The 22,023-nt window shown below is 47.1% G+C and overlaps 1 protein-coding gene across 2 annotated transcripts; it reads right to left on the bottom strand.

The window, feature by feature from the left end:
* Positions 1–460: 460 nt before the first annotated feature.
* grin1b (glutamate receptor, ionotropic, N-methyl D-aspartate 1b) lies at positions 461–21,454 on the bottom strand. 2 transcript variants are annotated; one of them, XM_086110709.1, is made up of 21 exons: positions 21,043–21,454; positions 19,914–20,170; positions 18,647–18,781; positions 18,396–18,572; positions 16,533–16,595; positions 15,865–15,962; positions 15,335–15,456; positions 10,200–10,374; positions 9,601–9,751; positions 9,433–9,519; positions 8,902–9,037; positions 8,672–8,799; positions 7,713–7,877; positions 7,504–7,622; positions 7,271–7,383; positions 7,049–7,197; positions 6,394–6,551; positions 5,835–5,996; positions 5,663–5,772; positions 5,431–5,576; positions 461–5,340 (listed from the first exon to the last, which is right to left on the bottom strand). In XM_086110709.1, coding segments are annotated over exons 1-21 (2,718 nt in total). In that variant the 5' UTR covers positions 21,044–21,454; the 3' UTR covers positions 461–5,274. The 2 variants fall into 2 exon arrangements, with proteins under 2 accessions (XP_085966835.1, XP_085966836.1); XM_086110710.1 differs by lacking the exon at positions 16,533–16,595.
* Positions 21,455–22,023: the final 569 nt, after the last annotated feature.

The following is a 22,023-nucleotide window of genomic DNA, read 5'->3' as shown; positions in this document are numbered from 1 at the left end:
ATAACTTTCAATATAAAAGCATTATGGTCTCTGTGAGGGGTAGTCAGAGACTGCAGGTGGGCTGTACTTTTCCCGTATCTACATTACAAGGTCGCACCTGTCAAATATCTTGAAATTCGAGTTCTAAGCCAATTGAAAGAAGTTGACAATGAAAATTTGCCAGTTTACAAATACATCTCAGAAAAAAAAGATCATCCTCTGTGCTGGAAAATATAGGAAGCAATGAAATTGTGGAGAATGAGGAGGTAGATATTCCAAATTCAATCCATTGAGATCATTGAGCAAGGGAATCAGCAATGATTCTGTAAAAAAAAAAAAAAAAACTCGCTTTCAAAATAAAAGTCCCCTTTGTTGACTGATTAACCAAACAAATGTAAACTTAATTTGCCTGCAGTCAAATACTTGTACTCAGACATAAGCTCTGCAGTTGACATCAGAAACGGTCATTTGGACACTAACATGATTTTTTTTACAGTCACAAACTTTTATTTTGACATGAACATGATTGTTTACAGTCAGAAACTTTGATTTTTCACATGAACATAATTGATTTACAGTTACTTTTGCACACTTTTCAAGACAGGAAGTAGAAAAAAAACTCACCAAAGTTTAGCTGTGCCTCTTTCACAGTATATGACATCACGCAAAGACGGCACATAGCATTAGAGTGTTAGTGCTAACATTTGCTGCAGGTTGCTATTTTCGCTTCACGTCAATCGCGGTGACGCCACTGAGCTAAAGGCTAATGTGTTGCTACATTAATTAGTATTGACAAAATAAATGCGCTTAGAAAAATCTTAGCAAGCACAGGTTAGCAAGATGGGAAAGACATTTTTTCACTAGGTGGAAAACACGCTAACATATGGAGCCAATGCATCATCACATGAATGCATCTTGCAAATCGGTCAAATTTCCCATAAATGCTTTTGTGTTTTCAATTTGAAAAGGCGACAAGAGAGCCCTCATAACTGATGGACCTGGTAGAGCAGGTCCAAAGTTGGTTCTAGTCTAAGGACTAGGGATGTATCGATACCACTTTTTTTTAGATCAAGTGTGAGTAAAGTACTACACTTTAGAGTGCCTTGTTGTCACCGAGTGAAAAAGAGGGATATATTCCAGTCACCGTGGGCTTAAGGGCAGATATATTTTGGCAACTCAAATACGCCTCGAGGCAAAGTAGCATTCATTTTGATTTCCAGGTTGTTCTAGTGATATTTGATTGACAGTTGAGTAGGAGGTTGTTTTGGCAGGGACGTGGCCATATTGTTTGAGAGCGGGGAGAACGGTTCCATTTTCCACTGCTTCAAAACTCTCATTTTTAGCCACTTTTTTTCAAAGGATTTGAATTTGACAGGGCTGTTAACAGTCTTCTCTGGGGCGAGAATGATTTTTTTTTCCTGTTTGGCACTTTTTCCAGCTGCAGATATTTTTGCAATTGGGCGAAAATTCAAGTTACGTAGCCTTTTATTTTTTTAATTCAAGTGTGAATGCTATTTTGAATCACCGGTCTGTGCCGGGGACTTACGTCAAGCATGCAACATGATTAGCCTTTGGCAAAATTGTTTCCATGCAGTTGTTCATGAGACAGAACAATCAGAGTAGCAGGTTCATCTTCATGTGAAAATTGGCAAGTTGAATACTTGTCTTTCCATTTTTGTTCCACAAAAGAGAATGTTGAATATTGTTCAGATATATGAAGCACTTTATAACTTTGCTGCTGTGAATCGGGAATTTCTCCATTGCGAGACTAATAAAGGTTTTCTTATCTTTTCTTATCTTATCTTTATCAAAAGGCTTTGTTTACATCGGTGTTTCAATGCATGAAAAAAAAGCATCTTATTCTGACAATAAGTCAGAGTGTCAAAAGAGAACTCATTTGGTCTGATATCAACGCTGTCTTTTTATATTTTGGAATTGGTAAAGATGAGTCGGTTTTAAAATAAAATTGAAAAAAAATTCTACAGTTTAATTGGAGTTACCTTTAATTCGGAAAGGTTTATTTACAAAAAAGCCATTGGTACTGTGTGAAAAAAATCGTATTGAAATTGCCTTTATCGCATCGTTCAAAAAACACGATATATCCCTTTGTGCGGAATCGTTCGGCCCTATAAGGACAGGTGTCGTCTCTGTCAAAAAAACGCATAGTCACGCCCCAAATGTTCTGCTGTTCTCAATATTGATTCGCTTACACTGACCTTGGCCACCGGGGGCAGTGTGGAATACTCATGCAGATGACACGTGAGCATTGGATTGAAGACACAAGGAAGAATGTAAATGTGAAGATACAGTTTCGCAGAGTAGGAAAAAAAATGTGCCTGCGAGTATTGTTATGCAAATTATCTTTTCCGTATATCATTAGCGTAATAACATGATCGCAAAAACAAGTCATCACAATATCAAAAATGCAAATGTAAAAAAAAAAAAAAAAAGCTGTTTTTTTGGGGGAAAGAGTTTGTGTGTATAGATTGTCAGTCCTGGAGATCAAAGATTAAATTGATGGAAGTGAATTTGTCCTGTATTCAATTATTTTCCAAAAATGTGTCTTGGACAATTATGCCATTAGGCTAACAGTACGTTGCTGCGCTGATGTGTTAAAATATTCATCATTTGAAGGTTTATACGGCGATAGAGTTCTGCCCATTTTTTGTTGACCAACTGTTTGTTTGCTTAAATGTGCAACCTTTATTGTATTCTGCCTTGTATTTAACTTTAACTGGAGTGTCCGTAAACCTCTTATTCGAGGCTAGTATGGAAGGATTTCCACAAGTTCAAGGACAGACATTAGCATGGCATCGGAGAATCCCTATAAAGGATAAAAGAGCTCGACTTTCAATTATTTTCACAAGAAAAGTCCAAATAAACTGCTGAGCTAGCATAAGGAGGAAATGAGACATTAACTTTGGTGGGGGGAAAAAAAAAGCCAAAAGTCTTGACGCCCGCGTGAAGTCGACATAAACATCAATGAAAGAAGTGTATTGAGACATCATTTTGCCTTGAAAACCTTTGATGACATCACTATAAATTAGCCATGTGCTTCATTAGCACAAATTGCATCAGAAAAAAAAATCAGTATTTCATTCACACATTGGTCAACAAAAGTGCATTGTCTGAATAACAATTTGACAACATGAGCCACCCAGGCCGCGTGGGCTAATATTTGCTCACGGAGCACTAGCGAGCGTTTCGTACGACCAGCTAAACATGCTAACGTGTTGCTAAGTGAAAATGCTATACATGGCAGACCAAGAAACGCAAACAAAAATTTCACGTCACTGGCTCAAGTTGAAAAACTCGATTAGCGTCCGTCCATATTTGATTCTCAAGAAAGGTCTGGTACGCACGCAAGGATTTGTGACAGAGGCCACACGTGAAGATGAAAAATCAGCGTGAAACAGCTTAAGAATAATAATAAGAAGAAACCCTTTAATCGTCTCAAAATGGAGAAATTGCCCATTTGCAGCAGCAAAGTTATGAAAGGAAGAAAGTAGAAGAACAAAAAGTTTAGGAGCTGCTGTAAAGGCAGTTTCACACTGCATGTGGTGTGCTGAGATCATCACCACAGCGAGGAAATCTGGCGCGTTTTTGTTTTCTTTACGGTCACTTGTTTGTCATTGCAATTATGTTCTGAAAAAAAGATGGATTCCCATCATTGCTTCGTTTTGTGGCTGTTTTGCCCCGTGCTTAACTTTTGTTGACCTTGTTGGTCGCCAGAAAGATGTTGCGTTCATTTGCCCCCAATTGTTATTTTCCTTAGAATGAGTATTTTTGTTGATTCATGAATTATAGGATACTTTTCTGCAACATAAAGGCAATCTTCATTTCATGTATGTCAAAGACGAAAAAGGGCAAAGTCCAATCAAGATCTGGTCGGAGGAGCTGATGAGCGTCATCAGCACCGCGCCATCTCCTCTCGTTGTGGCTTGGACAAAGAAAACTATTTGGGACGCAAAAAAGAAAAAAGAAAAAAAGAGCAAGCTAGTTCAACTTGAACTCACTTAAGACTATGAACACAAAATTAGCTGCAGTTTGTCTTCCTTTGTCGGGATACAAACAGCTCTTAGTATCGTTACGTGTGTACCAGGGCTTTGTAAAAAAAAAAAAAAGTGCAATGTCACATCAAGTGGGTTTATAAAAGCTCACTTAGCTTAGCAATAGCTCAGCTAACAAGTTTGGACGAGGTGTCCAGGGGCCTCATGGAGAAAGACATGCAGGATTTTCGGCTGAGACAAGGCATGCGGCCAAATACAGAAAACGCACCAAAAAAAAAAAAAAAAAAACGACTGACTAAATCAACATCTTACTCCTCTTCTCCCCCACACATCTTGATGAGCCTAAACAGGACCTGCCGATGGGAATTCCTCCCTCTGCATAAACCGACAATCACATTATCAAGAGTCATGAGTCACAAATGAAAAAACGAGACCAAATGTGAGCTGAAGACGCCGGACAATAAAGCGGAGGCCCGAAAAGCAAATCTTTTTGGCATGCTGTCCTCCGCGGTCAACAACGAGCGATGGTTCTGTGAATTGACGCAAAACTTTCAATCCATTCATCCAATTACAAACGGCGGCCAGCCTTCATCTGCGTAGCTCTTACGTGCACGTCGCTCTGTCAAGCAACCTTTGTCTCCTCATTCAAAATATCGCATCTTTAGTACACGAGGCCCCAAATCTCCATCAGTATTCTGAGCGAAACATGCTAGCTATGTGAAAATGCTACATGTGGCTAATTTCCTCACTGCTAAAAACAAAGCGCTGTGAAGCCGGTAAAAAGCGACAAGCGTTTTTCACCCGTGCGAAACATTTGATGACACGTGAACTCTGTTGCTTTGTGTTGGCTGGCCGGTGGAGGTAGACAGAGTGACATCATAATACGAGTCGGATGACATGATCAATCCCGGCATGCCGTTGGCGTGTTAGGGGGCGGAGCCTCGGAGGCGGGCGGGCGACCAGCAACGTAAAGTTGCCAGCAACTGGTGTTGATCTTTTGCCATATTGCTCAGAATCATTAGAAATTATTCACAAACATCTTGCTGATGTCACAGCAACACCGCACGACAGTGTACCCAGTGTGACCTGCAAACTTCTCATTAATATTATTATTATTATTAATAAGGATTTTAACTTATGGCGTCCACTGGCTCCGCCCTAAATAACCAGGAAACACTAGAACACTTACGCTAGCAAAATAAAATGACTTACTGGTATGTGCTTGCGTGTTTTGTGTACGTGTGTGTCGGGGTTTTGTGTGCCGCGGTGGGCGTGGCCGCAGCGTTCAGACCACGGTGCTGACAGAGGGGTCCGATAAGTTGATCTGTCCGGTGATGTCAGTCGGGTACGGCTACACAGGGAGGAAGAACAGGCACACACGTTAGCGTGTCATCATCGCAGTCACGGTCGCCGGTTGTCAGGTGGCGGCGGCGGCGGTCACCTGCAGGTTCTTCCTCCAGACATTGACGGCGGCGAACGCCAACTGCATCTGCTTCCTGCGGGCGTCCTTGTGGCGCTTGTAGGCGATCTCGATGAAGATGAGGAAGACGCCCGCCACGATGCCTCCCGCCACCAGCATGAACACGCCTGAACGCCGGCGAGAAGAACCAACGAGAGAAGTGCAAAAAGAGGCACGAGGCACCGCGCGGCAAATGTGCCACGCCGCCGCTCACCTGCCATGTTCTCGAAGGTGAGAGTGGCGGGCGCGTTGCTCCTGGAGTCGCACTCCTGGTAGCGAACCCACGTCTTGTCCAGATCCTCCATGAAGCCGTTCTCGTGGGAACTGAGCCGCGGACCCGGTTGGTTAGTTTGCGGGAACGGCGGCGGCGGAGGTCGCTGTCTCACCTGAGGATGGCGAGTGACACGTTCTGCTTCCAGGGGCTGTCCTTCCTCATCCCGATGCCGAAGCCCGAGCGGAAGAAAAGTTCCCCGGTGGTCACTAGGTCGCATTTCTGCGAGGCCTCGAACTCCAGCACGGCGCTGTCCCAGATGAAGGCGTGCAGCTTGCTAGCGGGGGCACAAGTGAGATAACACTTCTTATTCAAAATTTTTAAAAAAATACATATATATACACATATATTAGTGCTGTCAAACGATTAAAATATTTAATCGTGATCAAATTTATAATTTCATAGTTAACCCAGAATTAGCTGTAATTAATCACAGATTTTTATCTATTCTAAATTTCCTTTGATTTCTTTTTCTCCTATTTTTCCCATTTTAATGCTCTCATCAACATGGAATCATGTTATTTATATTTACTGAAACAACCATTTCAATTTTCAATTTTACATTAACATTTTTCACTTGGAGCAGTTATTCAAACTTGGGAGCACATTTTATTATTTCTGAGCAACGTAACATCCGCTGTGACGTGGTGGAGGAGGAGACGGCGAGTTCTCACTTGTCTCTGACAGCCTGGATGGCCTCAGCGGCGCTCTCGTAGTTGTGCTTCTCCATGTGCCGGTACATGGTGCTCAACTCCACTTGACGTCGGAAGTAAATGTCCACTGAACTCTGCTTCACCGTCGCATAGATGAACTTGTCCGACGGGTTTCTCAGCTGACGGACGGACGCGGGAGACATTCAGCACGCCGATGGCAGACGCGTGGAAAAACAAGCCGAACAGACAAAAAACATGCAAACACGCCGAAAATAGCCGTGGAACTTGTTCACATGGAAGAACGCTCGCACACAAATTACAAGGTGGACAAAACACTCAAACCAGATGCGGTGTGCGTGCAAAGGCCACATTACCACGACGCAAAAGCCTTCAGACGTGAAACGGCCGCAGTTGAAAAATTGAAACATTACCCTGGCGTGACCGTGATGCGGGGGCATGATGATGAACATGGGATGGACGATGACGCGGAGGAGGACGTGATGGTGATGATGATGATGATGAAGGCTCAGTGGCGTGACGACGTCATGAGGGCGGCAACGAGCGGACGGCATCGGGAAAGGAGAGGACGATGACGACGCCTGGGTGTTCATCTGCGCGCGCGGGTGTGAAGAAACCGCGGACATGGTGACGTGGCGGTGGCCGTGCGAGCGCTGACCCTGGGGTCGTTGATGCCAGTGATGCGCTCCTCAGGCCGGTCCAGCACCAGGAAGGCGGCCAGGTTGGCCGTGTACGATGCCACGATGATCATGGCGAAGCCCGCCCACACCATTCCCAGAATCCTCGCCGAAAAACTCCTCGGGGCTCCTACGGTGGAGGGGGCGGGGCACAAGCTTCAGACACGCTTCCGACACGCTCGGGGACAACGCGCCGGGCTTACCTTCTCCGATCCCGGAATTGAGGAGGACTCCCCAGGAGAACCACATAGCCGAGGACAAGGTGAGGGCGTCTTCTTCTTCTTCTTCACTGTTCACTTTGAACCTTCCGAATGGGCTGCACGCACACGCGCGAACATGCACGCGTTACTGGCCAACATTTCATATAGCGGCACGCAGCAGAGACTCAAACTGACATTTGACACGGAGCGCGCCACGATGTTGGGGGTGTTCCTACCTGAAACGGTCTAATAGGTAGAGCATCACTGCCACCACGTGGACCGACAGGCCGACAAGGAGCCACAAGGTGCTCTGGAAAGGTTGCATAAACGAGTCCAGTGTGCTGCGAGGGATTTCCTGCACTCACGCAATGCGCAGCAAATCGTCCCTAATCATCTTCTCGGTCTCACTACGGCGCTGGCGGCCGCTGGCGAGAAGGCTTCCTACCTTCTTGACGAGGATGGTGAGTCCCTGGTACTTGAAGGGCTTGGAGAACTCGATGTACTGCGCGCGCTCATTGTTGATGGTGAGGGGGGCCACGATCATGTCGGCCAGACCCCCCAGGAGCTCGCCCATCATGCCGTTCCACTCCTTCTTGTTGCTGTTGTTCACCTGCACCCGCGTGGGACGGCAACGCACGCTTCGTAACCGCGCCGAGCCACAGATGCAAAGTCAAGGCGCGGCCCGGGCCGTTCTTGGAGGGGACACATGCCCCGCCTCCTTTGCTGCTTGCAAATGCCCTTTTTCAAGCTATTCTAGCGGCTCATTCATATTCATTAATTTTCAACATGCAAAAAATAAATTAAAAAAGCTTTGCCCTGATTGGATGGCTGTTCTGCCGAATATGGAAAACAGCCTCCTTACGAGTGGACGCCCTGAATGGCAAGGCGGCCGCGTGGCAAGCTGTCATCATGGCGACAAAGCCAATGGTGTGACAAAGTGTTATCACGGCACCAAGGAAACGATGTGACATAGTGTTGCCGTGGCAACAACAACAATTACACAACAATGCGTCACTAGGCAACAAGGCAATGTGGTGCCTTGGCAACAAAGATACGCCTGTGAGACGGTGTTGTTATGGCAACAAAGACCTCTGATACATTCAATCAGCAGCACACGCACACACGTGCGCACACACATACACACACTCACACAAACATGCGCGCAAGAAAATCATGTATCTTGTATCAACATGTATAATACATGTTGGCATGCATTATGCTCATAAAGATGTATAATGCATGTATATCAATGATACATGTACATAGGAGACGCTGTTAGTTGATGGATGATGTGGGATGTGTACCTGAAATATGGATGTTTATGTAAAAGCGTATAGGTGCCCAAATACATTTAAAAAAAAAAAAAGTGTTGCAATGCATGTGCATGGTGGAGCCGATTCTTACCCTCTCTTGTGTTCCAAACTTCCCGTCGGCCACCAAGTGAACCTCATAAGTGAAGTTCATGCTCATGGCCAACTTGATGAGGAGGTCGATGCAGAAGCCGTAACAACACTGAGGAACCGTCGGCTGACCTGAAACACGCACAAAATGCGCTCTGTGAACACGTTGTACACGGGGACCTCTTTTGTGTGCGCGCGCATGGGTTTGTGTGTGAGTGTGTGAGAGAGAGAAACCTGGGATGGTTCCGTTGGGTCCAGTGCAGATAACCTTCTTGATGAGGACTCCGTTGACTGTGTATTCCTCCTTACACGTTCCGTCCGCTTTTGTGGGCTTCACATACACAAACGGCTCCTGGTGAATGGTCACGATCTGCACGCACGCGCAAATGAGCATATATTAGCACATTACAACATTCGTGTATTCACCCATTAGCACATTGCCGCATTATAAAAATGGCATATTAAGACATTAGCACATGAGTACGTTAAGAGCATTGGTCCGTTCACATATTAGCATGTTTGCATATTAGCACACGGTTGAACAAATTTGCACATTGAAACAATGCGTTTGGATACTAGCATGTTGGCACATGAATACATTAGCACATTAGCCTCCCATTACATTTGCAAATGAGCAAATAAGCACATGAGTACATGAGCATGTTAGCACATTGAAACGTTAGCCCGTGAGCATGTTACATCGCCATCTTCGAACATTAGCATATTAATAACTGAGCATTTTGGCACGTTAGTTGTTTAGCAGACTTTGAGTTTGGTTGACATCTGGTAGCCGACTGGCTTTTCGGTTTCCCCGCCAGGCCAGATGATCTTCCTCTGCGGGTTGATCACCACCTGACACACACGTGCATGAACATACATGTGATCACGTCTTATGGCGTGTAATCATGTATGCGTGCGTGGATTGTCCCCCACCTGCGATCCGTTGAATATTCCGATCTGTACAATTCTTCCGGACTTCTGCTGGTAGTTGAGGATATTGTAAGTGGCGAAGCGCCGGTCGCCGTCGTCATTGAACTCGATGCGACCGGTCAGGCCCTCAGCATACTTTGATGACATCAGCACCCTGACGACCAAGTCCAACGTCACCGTAATGACCGGCACCAAGTGTGAACAAAATGTGGGTGGGTGGGGTTGGTTGGTGGTGGTGGTGGTGGTGGTGGTGGTGGTGGTGGGGCAAATCCACAGGGGTTGACTGTATTATGTTTGAATACAGCAATGGAAGTGGCGACATGAGACATCTGACGAACATTCGTCACACATTTGGCAATTTGGCAAGATGTCGCCATTTAAAAAAAAACTGGCAAAAAAAAAGTGGCAAACTGTCAAAATTGACAATGACTCACCATGATACTGATAAAACTTGGAGACACGTCGGTTTCTACAATTAGCTACATCTCATTCTTATTTTATTTTGTTCACACTAATTTTTTCAATTGGATTTTTTTGTTGTTGTTATTTCGTTTATTTTGGGTACAACAACCGTGGTGTGGACCCGTGTAGTAGTGGCGCACCTTTTGAAGAGGGGTCCGGTCCTCCAGATGTTGGTGTTGCCCACGCACCCGCGCGGAGGTTCCGTGATGTTCTCTTTGTCCAGAAGCTCCTGCAGGGACTGCGCCACGACTCCCACGGCGTCCATGATGTGAGCCGACTCGTTCTTACCGTTTATTAGCTGCAGACCCAGCAAGCCTAACCGGCACACACACACACACACACACACACACACACACACACACACACAAGGGTTACACACACACACGTGCACACACACACACACACACACGCACACACACGCAGGCAGAGCGCTAACTGTGTCCTCATAAGTTACACACGCATGCCCGCACGCCCACACATGCTAATTACACTCATGTCCTTAATTACAGTTTCAGACACTCCAGGCACCAAAACGCATGCTGGGAGTTCACAGCCGCTTGTTAATTAAAAAGCTCCAAAACTGTTTTCACCAGTCACACAGGCGACTGCAAACTCCATTAGCGCTGTTCGCATTGCTTAATGAAATAACAGATGTTGAAACCGGCTCACACTGTTAGCGTCACACACGCCATTAGCATTGCCCGCCGTAAACTGTTGTTACCATTTCCCCAAAGAAAACACCTGTTAAAACTCGCTCACAATCAGACATATTCTCCAGTGTGCTTAAGTAACAAAGGCATGCTGATTATAAAAAAAGAAAAAAGAAGAATGCTGTGCATTTTTGGGGGCCATGCAAATTTCCCATTGACTTTTTATCTCCAAAACTGGCTAATACTGTTTGCTAGCTTGATCACTGGAAAGACCACCGAAAAGTGGCTAACAGTGTTAGCATAGTGCAAACAAACCAAGAAAAAAAACTGTGTTGTTGTTTTGAAGTTTTCATTTCAGAAGGAAATGAAATGATTGGAATGCTAACCAGGCAGAGCTAATCTAACTTGATGATGGGCCATGTTCTTCACCATGTGTCTGGTGAAGAAGGTCATGTGTGTCAAGTACACTGAAGGTCTCTGATCAAGGAATCGCCTCCAATCCGCATTTGATCACACTATCTTGTGTGGCATCCACGTTGTGATTGGCAGGAGGTGAGTCCACCTCCTCAGGTCAGCATTTTGGATGGTCATGTGACCTCAGACAATAATCAGGAGAGCTTTTTTTTTTTTTTTTAAAAAAAAGGTCCTCTTAAGGAAACTTGGAATGTGAAATGATGTGAAGCCAGGCCTTCCTTGTCAAGAAGCTTTCAGCACACGCCAACGGCTGACCCTCCTTCATACGTCGCATCTCGATGACACGTAATGATGCGTGACATGACAAAGCATGACAACTCACGGACACGTGACAACTTGCTGACCGGAGTCGACACGTTGGCATGTGACGGTTCACCACGTGAAAACGCGCGATAACTCGTTGACACGTGATGACTTGCAGGCACGTGCTAACATGTCGGAACGTAACGACACGTTGCCAAGTGACCACTCACCACGTGAAAACGCGCGATAACCCGTTGACACGTGATGACTTGCACACGCTAACATGTCGGGACGTGACAACGCGCCGCCAAGTGACGACTCGCCGTGTGAAAACGTGTGCTAACTCGTTGACGTGATGTGAAAACGTGTGCTAACTCGTTGACGTGATGACTCGCAGGCACGCGACAGCATGTCGGAACGTGACGACACGTTGCCATGTGACGATTCACCACGTGAAAACACGTAATAAAAACTCATTCACACATGATGACCCGCGGGCACGTGATAACATGTTGATGTGATAACACGTAACAACTCATTGTGTGACGACACTTTGACACATGACGTGTGGACACGTGACAACATGTTGACATGCAAAGGCCCTTCACATGGCAATCCGCGACAACTCATTGAGATATGACCATGCATCATTTTTAACTTGACACAAATTGCTGACACGTGACAACTCCATACGTGACAAGGAGTTGAAACGTGACAACCTGCTAACACGCAACGACTTGTGTCAAACAGTTGTCACGTGATGACACATGAAACCTTGTTGACATGTGACAACACGTAAAAAAATGTATCATGTCAAAAAGTTGTCAAATGACGGCCCGCTAACACGTGACTTGTACACCTGACGAGTTGTCATGTGTGCCACGAGTCCTCACATGATTAGTGGGTCATTGCTTGATGACGAGAGGACTTGTTGTCACACGTGATGACTTGTCACGTGATCATCATGTGTCAATGAGTTGACGACAGGCTGACATGACACGTCAGGTGCACATCCTTGTCGCGTGTCGTCACGTGTGAGTGAGTCGTCAACTCATGGACGTGTGGGTGTGCGTGTGCGTTACCAACTTGGACCACGTCACAGTGGGCGTGGCCGGGGCTGATCAATGGCAGCGTGAGAAGCGTCGGCGTTGTCTTACCAGCGTTTGTTCAGACAATGACATCCCCACCATCAGTTACCGTGGCAACACAAGAAGTCTGCGCCCCCCCAACCCCTCCACCAGCAAACATTATTATTACAGTGAACCCCCCCACGCAACTATCTAATAAGCTATGCTAATTTGTAATTTGACCATCTATAGTGTTAGCATTGAGCTAACAGACTTAACTTTAACTAAACTGTATTTCGGCCCAACATTTTTGGTGTTAAAATTTTTAAAAAGGGTTCATTGTCTCTTTTTTGGTGTCAGTTTTGGCGTAAACTTGAACACACACCCCGTTGCTCTAAATAGCTCAGGGGGCGGCCATTTTGCCACTTGCTGTCGACTGAAGATGACATCACAAGTTAAGGGTGGGCTAAGGTTGCGTACGTCACATGACCAAACCCAGAACATTTGCAGCCACCGCGCAGCCCTTCAATCGCAAAGCTTTGCTTATTACTCAAAGCGAAAAGAAACGACTGGTAACTCGACAAATCCAAAAATAAGGTCACTTGTATGTCGAGGCGCATGTGTGGGGGGGTCAAATTATTTTTTTCGATGCATTTTTGTCTGCATTGCAAATTTTCTCTTATTGCGGGGGTCTGCAGCGTATCCCACGCGACAAACGGCGGGGAGGGTCACTGTATTCAAGCCCCGCCCTCGCCGGCGTAACACGACAAAAGGCAGACAGGCGGCGGTGAGGAGAAAGAAGCTAAAGAAGATGACACAAACAAAAGGTGTTAGAACAGTGAAAGGCACACGCACGCGCAACAGGATTGACGCGTTCAAACATGATTGGCATGTTTGAACCTTCAACCGGCAAAAAACATCAAAGCAGACCACGCAGCGCCAAAAAGAAGCTAATTGCCCATTAGCTTTCCGCATCACAGCTGCCATGTTACCATCCAAGTGGCGGTGAGGGGTAACTCAGAGCAACTGTCTGCTAAACTCATTAGCAACAACTTTTCCTTGCATCAGGTGACTCAAGATCAACGGAGGAATGAAGCTACATCATAGCCAAGCCTCTATCCACATGTACTGAAGCTACATGCTAGCCCAGGCGCTATCCACTTTCTAATGAAGCTACAAGCTACCCTAGCCGCAATCAACTTGCTTATGAGGGTACATGCTAGCCTGGCTGCTATCCACTTGCTAAGGTGGCTATATTGTTACCCTAGCCACTATCCACTAGACTCAAGGTGGCTATATTGTTAGCCTAGCTACTATCCACTGGACTCATGATTACGCAATGGTTTCGATGTTCTTCAGTGTTGTCGTTTTACATCTTGCCACTATGCGTGTGGTCGTGGCTCATCGTTAGTGAACCACGTGTCCTTGTTTTAGTCACCACTTGGGAATTTCTCCGAATATCAAGTGCATGCGGTATGAGACTCAGTCAACAGTTCCCCTTCCCAAAACTTTTAGGTCAGGCCACTTTTTTCAAACCTAAATGTTCATTCTTACAACATTTTTCTAGGCTTGTGCTAAATTAGAAGTCAACGAGCCGACTTGCATGGGCTTCCAGTTTGCCGGGTGTCTTGTGACCTTACACTGACCTGCAGTCATATTGCACCGGAATCATCTTCAGAATATACAGTACGTCTGATAACGTTGCTCTCATGTAAAAATCAATTCATCTTTGTAATTTTTCCACACATACACACTGGATGCTGATCAGGAAGCTATTTAACAAGCATTTACTGATGTCGCTGGATGTTAGCTGAGCAGCACTTCGGCATCCACTTGCTAATCTTTGAAGTCAAGATGGCGCCCGAGTAGGCAGCCATCAGCAAGTGCTCTCATGAGCCTTGGTTTTTTTTTTTGTTTTTGTGTTTGTTTTGTCACTTTGTGTTTGTTGTTACGTCGTGTGGACCTGATGTGGACTTTTTTCAGCATTTTCTGGCCACGACATTCATCAAGGAGGAGACTCTGTGCTTGGTGGTTGCGCCTTCTCGGCAGCATGGGTATACCGGCACTGTTTTTGACTGGGAGGAATGTCGGCGCCATTTCACTGTCGTTGCTGGACAGTCCCGGGGCGCTTGTGTCTTGCGCCTGTAATGGGCAGCATTTTTCACAGCCCCGCTTTGTTCAGCGGAGAGATCGGTGCTGTTGAACGGTTTGTGTCTGGATGGATGTAAGTCTTGAGGAGCCGACGATGAGAAGAAAGGAGCGTTAGTGCGGAGCGCCGATGCGGATTTGGAACTGGGAGTCGCGGCTTGGAGTTTGAAGCAGATTACGTGGGACAGGAGAAGTGAACTAATCTCTTTTCGTCAATGGACGCTACAGCTTCGCGTTTGCTTTCAAAACTTAGCTTGGAGCAGACGTGTGCACATTTTCAGCATGACGTCTCTGATCCACTGGTGAAAGGACACTTTGATCCTCTCCTCTTTCATCTATAACTGTTTCAGACAACAAAGTGTATGCAGAAAAGTGGTGAAGATTGCACGACTGTCTGTGTCCTATGTGTTGTGTTGTGTTCTTTTTGTTATTTTGACTTCAAAATGGCGCCGCGAGAGTGGCTGCCTTTCCAGCAGCTCCTATATTTTTTTGTTCTACTTCTTCCTTTCATAACTTTGCTGCTGTGAATTGGGAATTTCTCCATTGCGAGACGAATAAAGGTTTTCTTATCTTATCTTAATGTAGCTCGATGCTATCTCGGCATGTATGCGTGGACACGTACAGGTAGAAAACAAGTTGAATGGAAGCAAAACAGAGACGGGAAGCGGAAGATAATTCCCACGTGCTCCATACCGTCCGGTGCCTCGGTCAAAGCTCTTCCGCTCATTTCTCTCTCCCCGACGATCCAGACGTAACCGGAACCGGTCATGTTTAGATGACGGGCCGCCTTGTAAACGCCTGCCGCTTCGTCCTCGCTGCCGCACGTGGACGCACAACACAAACACAACAAACGGGACCCTTGTTAGCGTGGCAAGTTGCTATCTGGTAGTTAGCGAGCAGCTAGCTGCCTGTTCAGTTCGATGTCAACCGAAGATGGGCATCCGCCGTTGTGCCAATGGTCCTGATACGGGGGGCCTCAGCGACCAAGTCAAGTGATTCACAGACTTGGGTCAATTCGTGGAGCCCGTAGTTCAAAGTAAGCATGGTGAAGCTGCATTTAGCTATTATGCTGTATGCAAATTGAATGAGATGGAAGTTCCACTAAATTATGTGACACACTTCAAACTAACTACCAACTAGCTCCCTGTTAGCAAGCACTCAACATCATATAACCAAAAAGCAGCTAGTAAAGCACGTTAGCAGTTACCGGTCAGCTCACTGACCTGGCAGAGAGGATGATGACGCGGGCCTCCAGGTCTTTTGCGTCCAGGAGCAGGGCTGTCAGGTTGGTGTCTGGACCAAACAGCAGAACTTTCTCGGCCTGAAGTCCACACGGAGACGTCACAACACATCATAGCACACGCTACGTGAGCACATTAGCCGCACCCTCCCCAACCATGCTCCCACTCTCCCCATACTAATAATCAATTGTGCAAAGGTGAAGGGGGGGTACTGGGGGGCATCCAATGGGGAGCGGGAAGTGGAAGTGAAAGCTGGTGGACATGCAAGGCTCCAACCAACCAATCAGGGACGTGCATGTTAGCATGTTAGCGAGCGCAAATAAAACCAAAGACTCGAGAGGGGTTGGGGACTTGGGGGGCGGGGGGTGTTTGTAGAGAAGTGGGAGGTCCCGCCTGGTGGGTGCCGTCTGTCAGACCCTGCATGCATCCCTTACATGGGGTGGGAGAGTAGGTGGGTGGGGGGGAACGGGCGCGTCTCTCCTGCATTCCCAAAGTCATGACAAACCAAAAGAAAGATGGCTGCCTCCAAGATAAGGGCTATCTCTGGATCGGGTGGGCGGGGCTGTGGCCGGTGGACGAGATTGGCCGGTCGGGCGGGCGGCGTGCAGCGTTTGGACCATGCAAGCGTTCTACCTGAGACAATCTTCTACCTTAGGCGTTCTCCGGAAGTCAAAGCCGTGTTGCTCCATGTTTTCATTGTTCCTGATTTTAGTCTGATGGCCGTGTGACAACAGAAAGAACGTCACACACACGCGCCCGCCGTAAAACACGCACGCAGCACAACAGGAATGAAACACATACCTATACACCCAGACATTGACACATGCATAAATGCTGATACACTTGGGCGCACACGCGCGCGCGCGTACACACACACACACACACACACACACCTGACACATGAAACCTGTCGACGTGACTGCACGCGCAGGTGTGATTTCATTAGCATGAGTTGGTGTACTTTCTATCTTTCTTTCGGTTAGTTGGTTTTTAGTGTTGATGGCTTGATTTTGTCAAATGATGACAACTTTGTGTGCGCAGTGTGTGCTTTCATTTGTTTGATATGCAAATGAGCTGACAATGGGAGACAAATTTAGACCGAGTTATTTTTACAGGCGCAGAACAAAAAGGGTGAAACTCGCTGGGCCACAATGACACAAAAACAACGAACATCAACTTTCGTTTGCAACAGAATGAAACTGTTAGCTTAGCTTAGCACAAACCTCAACTCGGTAGGTTAAACAAAATTTGGCAAAATACGCAAAACCATCGGTAGTAGTGATGCTCAGTTAGTACAGCAGCGACACAATTCAAAAGCAAGCCTGCTAGCAACCTGGCTAAACTATGTGGCGGCCATGTTGGTAGGGGCAACGTTCTCATCACAAGGAATGGTTCGACATTGAAAGTAAGTCAGAAGTTTCTCATTTTTAAAATGATTTTCACCAGGCTTGTCAACAACAAGAATTAAGTCCAACAGTTACACACAACATTTGGAGAAAAAGAAGTGTGGAAGTCCTCATGCTCACAAGGGTTGAGGATCGAACGCACAACCTTACGGTTGGGAGACCACCACTCTACCACCTGAAAGTCCAGGGATATGAATTCGAAAGGGACCGTTTAATTTTGAACAAAGCCACATTCCCAGTTGTACGAGGGTGTGCAGACTTGTGCAACTACATGATCTCAGTTGTGAATTTTGACACAGCAGAGCAGTGCGATCAGATGCTAAAGCGCTAACACGTGACCAAAAAGAAAAGTTTGAGCACAGCGTTCAATGAGCTCTTCCTGTTAGCACGCGGCTAGCGGCCGGCGGCGGCCAACTTACTGGGCCCTAGTCACATGACCCCAGTTCACCAGTCACATGACCTATGAGGAGGAGGAGGAGGAGGAGGAGGAGGAGCAAGAAGGAGAAGAAGAAGAAGCAGCAGGAGGATGACAATGAGGATGACGCAGGAAGTACCACCGTGAGGGCGCTTCCCCGATAGTCGGCGAAGAGTTGCTGGGGTAACAGCGTCACATTTGAATGCTTTCACGTTTGAACGGTGGGACGTGAGGCCAGCTGTCACCATGGTAACGTCCTCACAAAGACACCAGAAAGAAGACACATGTGTGTGTGTGTTATTTGTGTGTTTGTCCATACTGTGCAGGAGTGTGTGTACGTGTCATTCAAGTTTGTGTGTGTGCATGTATATCCACTCCTGTGCATGTGTACATATGTGCCAGTGTGTGTCTGTAATGTGTGTGCGTGTGGCCACGGGTGTGCGCGTTTATGTTTGTGTGAGTGCCCATCTGTCGGTGTGTCTATCCATAGTGTACGTGTGTGAATGTGTCTGTTGTGTGCGTGGGAGAGAATTTGCGGGGGCGTGTCCATTTGCCTCCCCACAATGTCTTTTACGTGCGTGTTATTGTGTGCATTTTTCTGTGTGTGCATGTGTGTCCATCCGCCTGTGCGAAGTTCCAGTCCGCATGACTTTTTGTGCGGGGGGGGGGGGGGGGGGGGGTGAGCGCATCACCTTTGTCTCCTTCTCCTCCAGGAGCGTTTCGAGTCTCTTTTGCGCGGCTCGCCCTTCGTGGTCGTCACTGACGATGAGGATGATGTGGTTCCAGCGGAACTCTCGCATCAAGTCGAACCAAACGCTGGCCTGGTGCGAGTAGGGTGGAACCGTACGCAGGAAGGACAGGTGGATGCTCTGCGGGCGCACGGGCGGCGGGTTAGCGGGCGAAGAGAGCGCGTGCCTTCACTGGCGAGGAGCCCGGCGCTCACCTTATCGGAGTAGATGGACATGCGCGTGGTCAGGCCCACCACGGGGATGCGGTAGAAGCCCGCCGTGTAGGACACGGGCGTCGGCGTCAGGTGGTCGTTGGACTGAGGCGGGTGGCTCACCAAGATGGCGTACACCTAAAATAGTCGCAAAGCGTCGGCGCTATCACTTCGGTGTGTGTTATTTGCCGCGTGTGTGTCTGTGCTCGTTGTTGTGTTTATTACGTGTGTCTGGGTGCGTGTGCGCACGTGTGTATCCGGTGTGCGTAATCCATGCGTGCGGATGAGCGCGCGATGCCGTTAATCTGACGTCCATCTCGGTGGACGGCATGATGGCCTCGTTTGAGCCGCGGGTGACCTCGTGAAGTGCGTGTGCGTCTCTATTTGTGCCGGGGTGCGCGCATGCGTGCGTGCTGCGAGTGGCCAACGATTGCTGGCCGCGATAATGTCGCTGCTCGAGCATTCCAAGCCAAGTGAAATTCCCAATTCCCCAAATACTCTCGTTGCCCCCATTTGACAGTTTTCTTGGGCACTTGATAAAATAAAAACAAATATTTTTTTTCCGACACCTTGAAATCCTCAGGGAACATGTTCTATGTTTTTTTTTTTTGCAATAATGGATTGAAACTGCACATCCCCGACAGTAGGTGGCAGTGGTGCTCTCAAGAGTGTGTGCAGGGAGTATAAAAATGTTGAGAAAGATATTCAGCATGTATTTTTTTTTCTTTGTTTGAATGATAATATGGATACAATATTCTGAAGAGGTGTACTTCTAATGATGTTAGAGACAAATGACACTATTTATAGTCACGGCAAAGATTTGAGGGGTGCGCAAAATATTTTCTTCTTCTTTGGGGGCATAACAGACAATAATTGTTCAATGTTAACCCTAGCTGCAGTTGTTGGTGAAATTTTGCATTTTCCACCAGAAGACGTTTTGGATTGGGGCCGTCTCCCAACCCAAAGGTTCCGGGTTCAATCCTTGGCCCTTGTGACATTGTCCAAGTGTCACTGAGCAAGATAAGGAATGAGGAGAGGGCACCAAAACAAAAGTCGATGAAAGCCTATTTAGGGCAAGTCCACACAAATTCAAATGCCGTCCCCCAATTAATTCCGCAAGCGTCGGGTCACTTCGGATTCGCATATTCAGCACGTGCACGCAATTTTGGACTTCACGTGACAGCGGGCGCATCTCGCTTGAAACACGTGTTGCGTTAGCGGCGAGCATGTACGCCCCGGACCGGACGATTGATTTCCCGCATGGTCTGACCTGGTTGGAGATGAGGTCCTCGCACACGGAGAGCGCCATCTGGATGGCGTTGGCTTTGTGCGTGACGGCGATGGCGTTCATCTTGAAGCGGTCGCGGCCGTATGCGGTGTTGGCGTGCGCCACCGCATCGCGGAACACCTGCTCGTAGCGCTTCTGGCTCAACACGGCGCCCACGTTGACCACGCGCGGCTCGCAGCCGCACAGCGCCACCGCGCCGCAGTGCAGCGCCAGCAGCAGCAGCGACGCACGCACCTCCACTAGGGGGGGCAGATGAGCGCCGCTTAGTAGCATGCCGATGGCATAGTCGTCATGTCACTTATCAAATGTTGGCAATCTGGCTAAAAAAAATGACAAACAGCCTGCGCACACAAAACACGTCAGCAAATAATTATGCTTTACACACAGCAGGAGCACATTTGATACACTCCAAACAACACTTAAGACAAACATGCACACAACACTACAACACATTGCAGCACACATTTCACGTACAACACAAAACACACACAATCAACATGGCTTTACACACAAGCGCAAATACACTCTCACACACAGTAACAGCAAGCATTTCACACACAACACACATTGAACCCAAAACAACACACTTAAAAGAAACACACACACACACACATGAGCCTTTGCACAGAAAAACTAATGTAGTACACACAATGACATGTTTAACACACAACGGCTCACTGCACACTAACAACAGTGCAAACACGCTTGTAACAAACACATGCAACACTTTGACAGAACATTTTTTTCCATAAAGATACACAATGCACACGCATACACAGGAACAAGGGTTTTTACATACCACCCTCTAAATAAAAACTGACTATAAAGCATGCACCCACACAATAATTCACTTCATGCATGACACGCAAACAATACACATAACAAATAAATCACACTGCAAAACCACCAAACACACGCACAACAGACTACACACAGCAACTACAAGATTTACACAGACAACACTGCACGCCGCAATGCACACTCGCGCGCGCGCGCACAGACACAAGTTGGGTGAGGGGGTCACCACGAGCTGCACGCTGTTCACGGGTACGATGACGTCACCAACTACAGAAGGAAGTAAAAGCAGGGGTTCACAAATAAAAGCACTTACTGTTCGTTCGTTTGTTTGTTTGTTTTTTCAGAATAAAAGCATCCGCCGATTCCCTCTTGGCTCAATTAGCCCAGCTGCTTCCAGTCTCCTTGGCGCGTCCGTTGGGCCAGCCACAGGTCCGGCTTGTGGCTCGCTTCGCTTTTCACGGATGTCGACGCGCTGGTCTCTCTCCTTCTCTTGTGATGTTGTTCTTTTTTTGGGCGTGCGCGCGCTCAGCCCTGTTGATTCCCGCGCACGAGCACGCGCTACACGTCAGTTAACGCACGCGCACCTTTCCTTCTAAACAACGACGCCGAAGGTGAAGATGACGAATGACGATGATGAAGAACGGGATGCTCGCGTCTCTTGCCCTTGATGCTCGCGCGCGCGCACTGCCGAAACGGGGACGACGACGGGCGGGATGCGCGCGGCCCCGTCAGCAGCGAGCACGAGCGCGCGCGAGCGAGCCTCGCCGCGTTCCTTGTTGGGGTTTAATCAGGCGTGCGCACGCAGGCGCGCGCGCGCACACACACAAACACACGCGCGCGCGCGCACGCACACACACACACACACACACACACGCGCGCACGCTCACACACACCGAGCCTGAGTCCCGCGAAAAGCTGTAATCTTTTAAAGGCCATTCGAAATTTTTGTCGCTGATGTTGGTGTGTCCGAGATGACAGCAAATGAAAGATCATCGTGGATTGCAAAAACCAGCACGCGGCGGATTGGCTAAAAGAAAACACCCAAATAAATCAAAACATCGTAGGAAACCATGATCTGCATTTTTCATGAAATAATATTAGAAAAACGAGGGATGGCAGAGGGGGATGAAATGTTATAAAGATATTGATAAATATTAAAAATGAAAAATTATACGTACAGCTACTGTTTGTCTTGCTGGTATACAGCATAATCCAAACGTAGCATTAATGCATGCCTTCAGATGCGGTAGCATCTTGAACTAGCTTCTTTTGGATGAAATTGTAATAATAAAAA

This window comes from Hippocampus guttulatus, chromosome 5 (assembly GCF_054856545.1).
Source record: "Hippocampus guttulatus isolate MCC_2025c chromosome 5, RoL_Hgut_1.0, whole genome shotgun sequence".
Classification (NCBI taxonomy): Eukaryota; Metazoa; Chordata; class Actinopteri; order Syngnathiformes; family Syngnathidae; genus Hippocampus; species Hippocampus guttulatus.
This window is presented reverse-complemented; position numbering and strand designations above follow the sequence as displayed.

What these genes read in the sequence shown, in the direction of transcription:
- grin1b (XM_086110709.1), bottom strand. An exon ending in TCACCATCCTCGTCAAGAAG is followed by an intron (nt 7,623 to 7,712) that starts GTAGGAAGCCTT and finishes GCGTGAGTGCAG; the next exon opens with GAAATCCCTCGCAGCACACT. An exon ending in TCTGGAGGAAGAACCTGCAG is followed by an intron (nt 5,341 to 5,430) that starts GTGACCGCCGCC and finishes CTCCCTGTGTAG; the next exon opens with CCGTACCCGACTGACATCAC.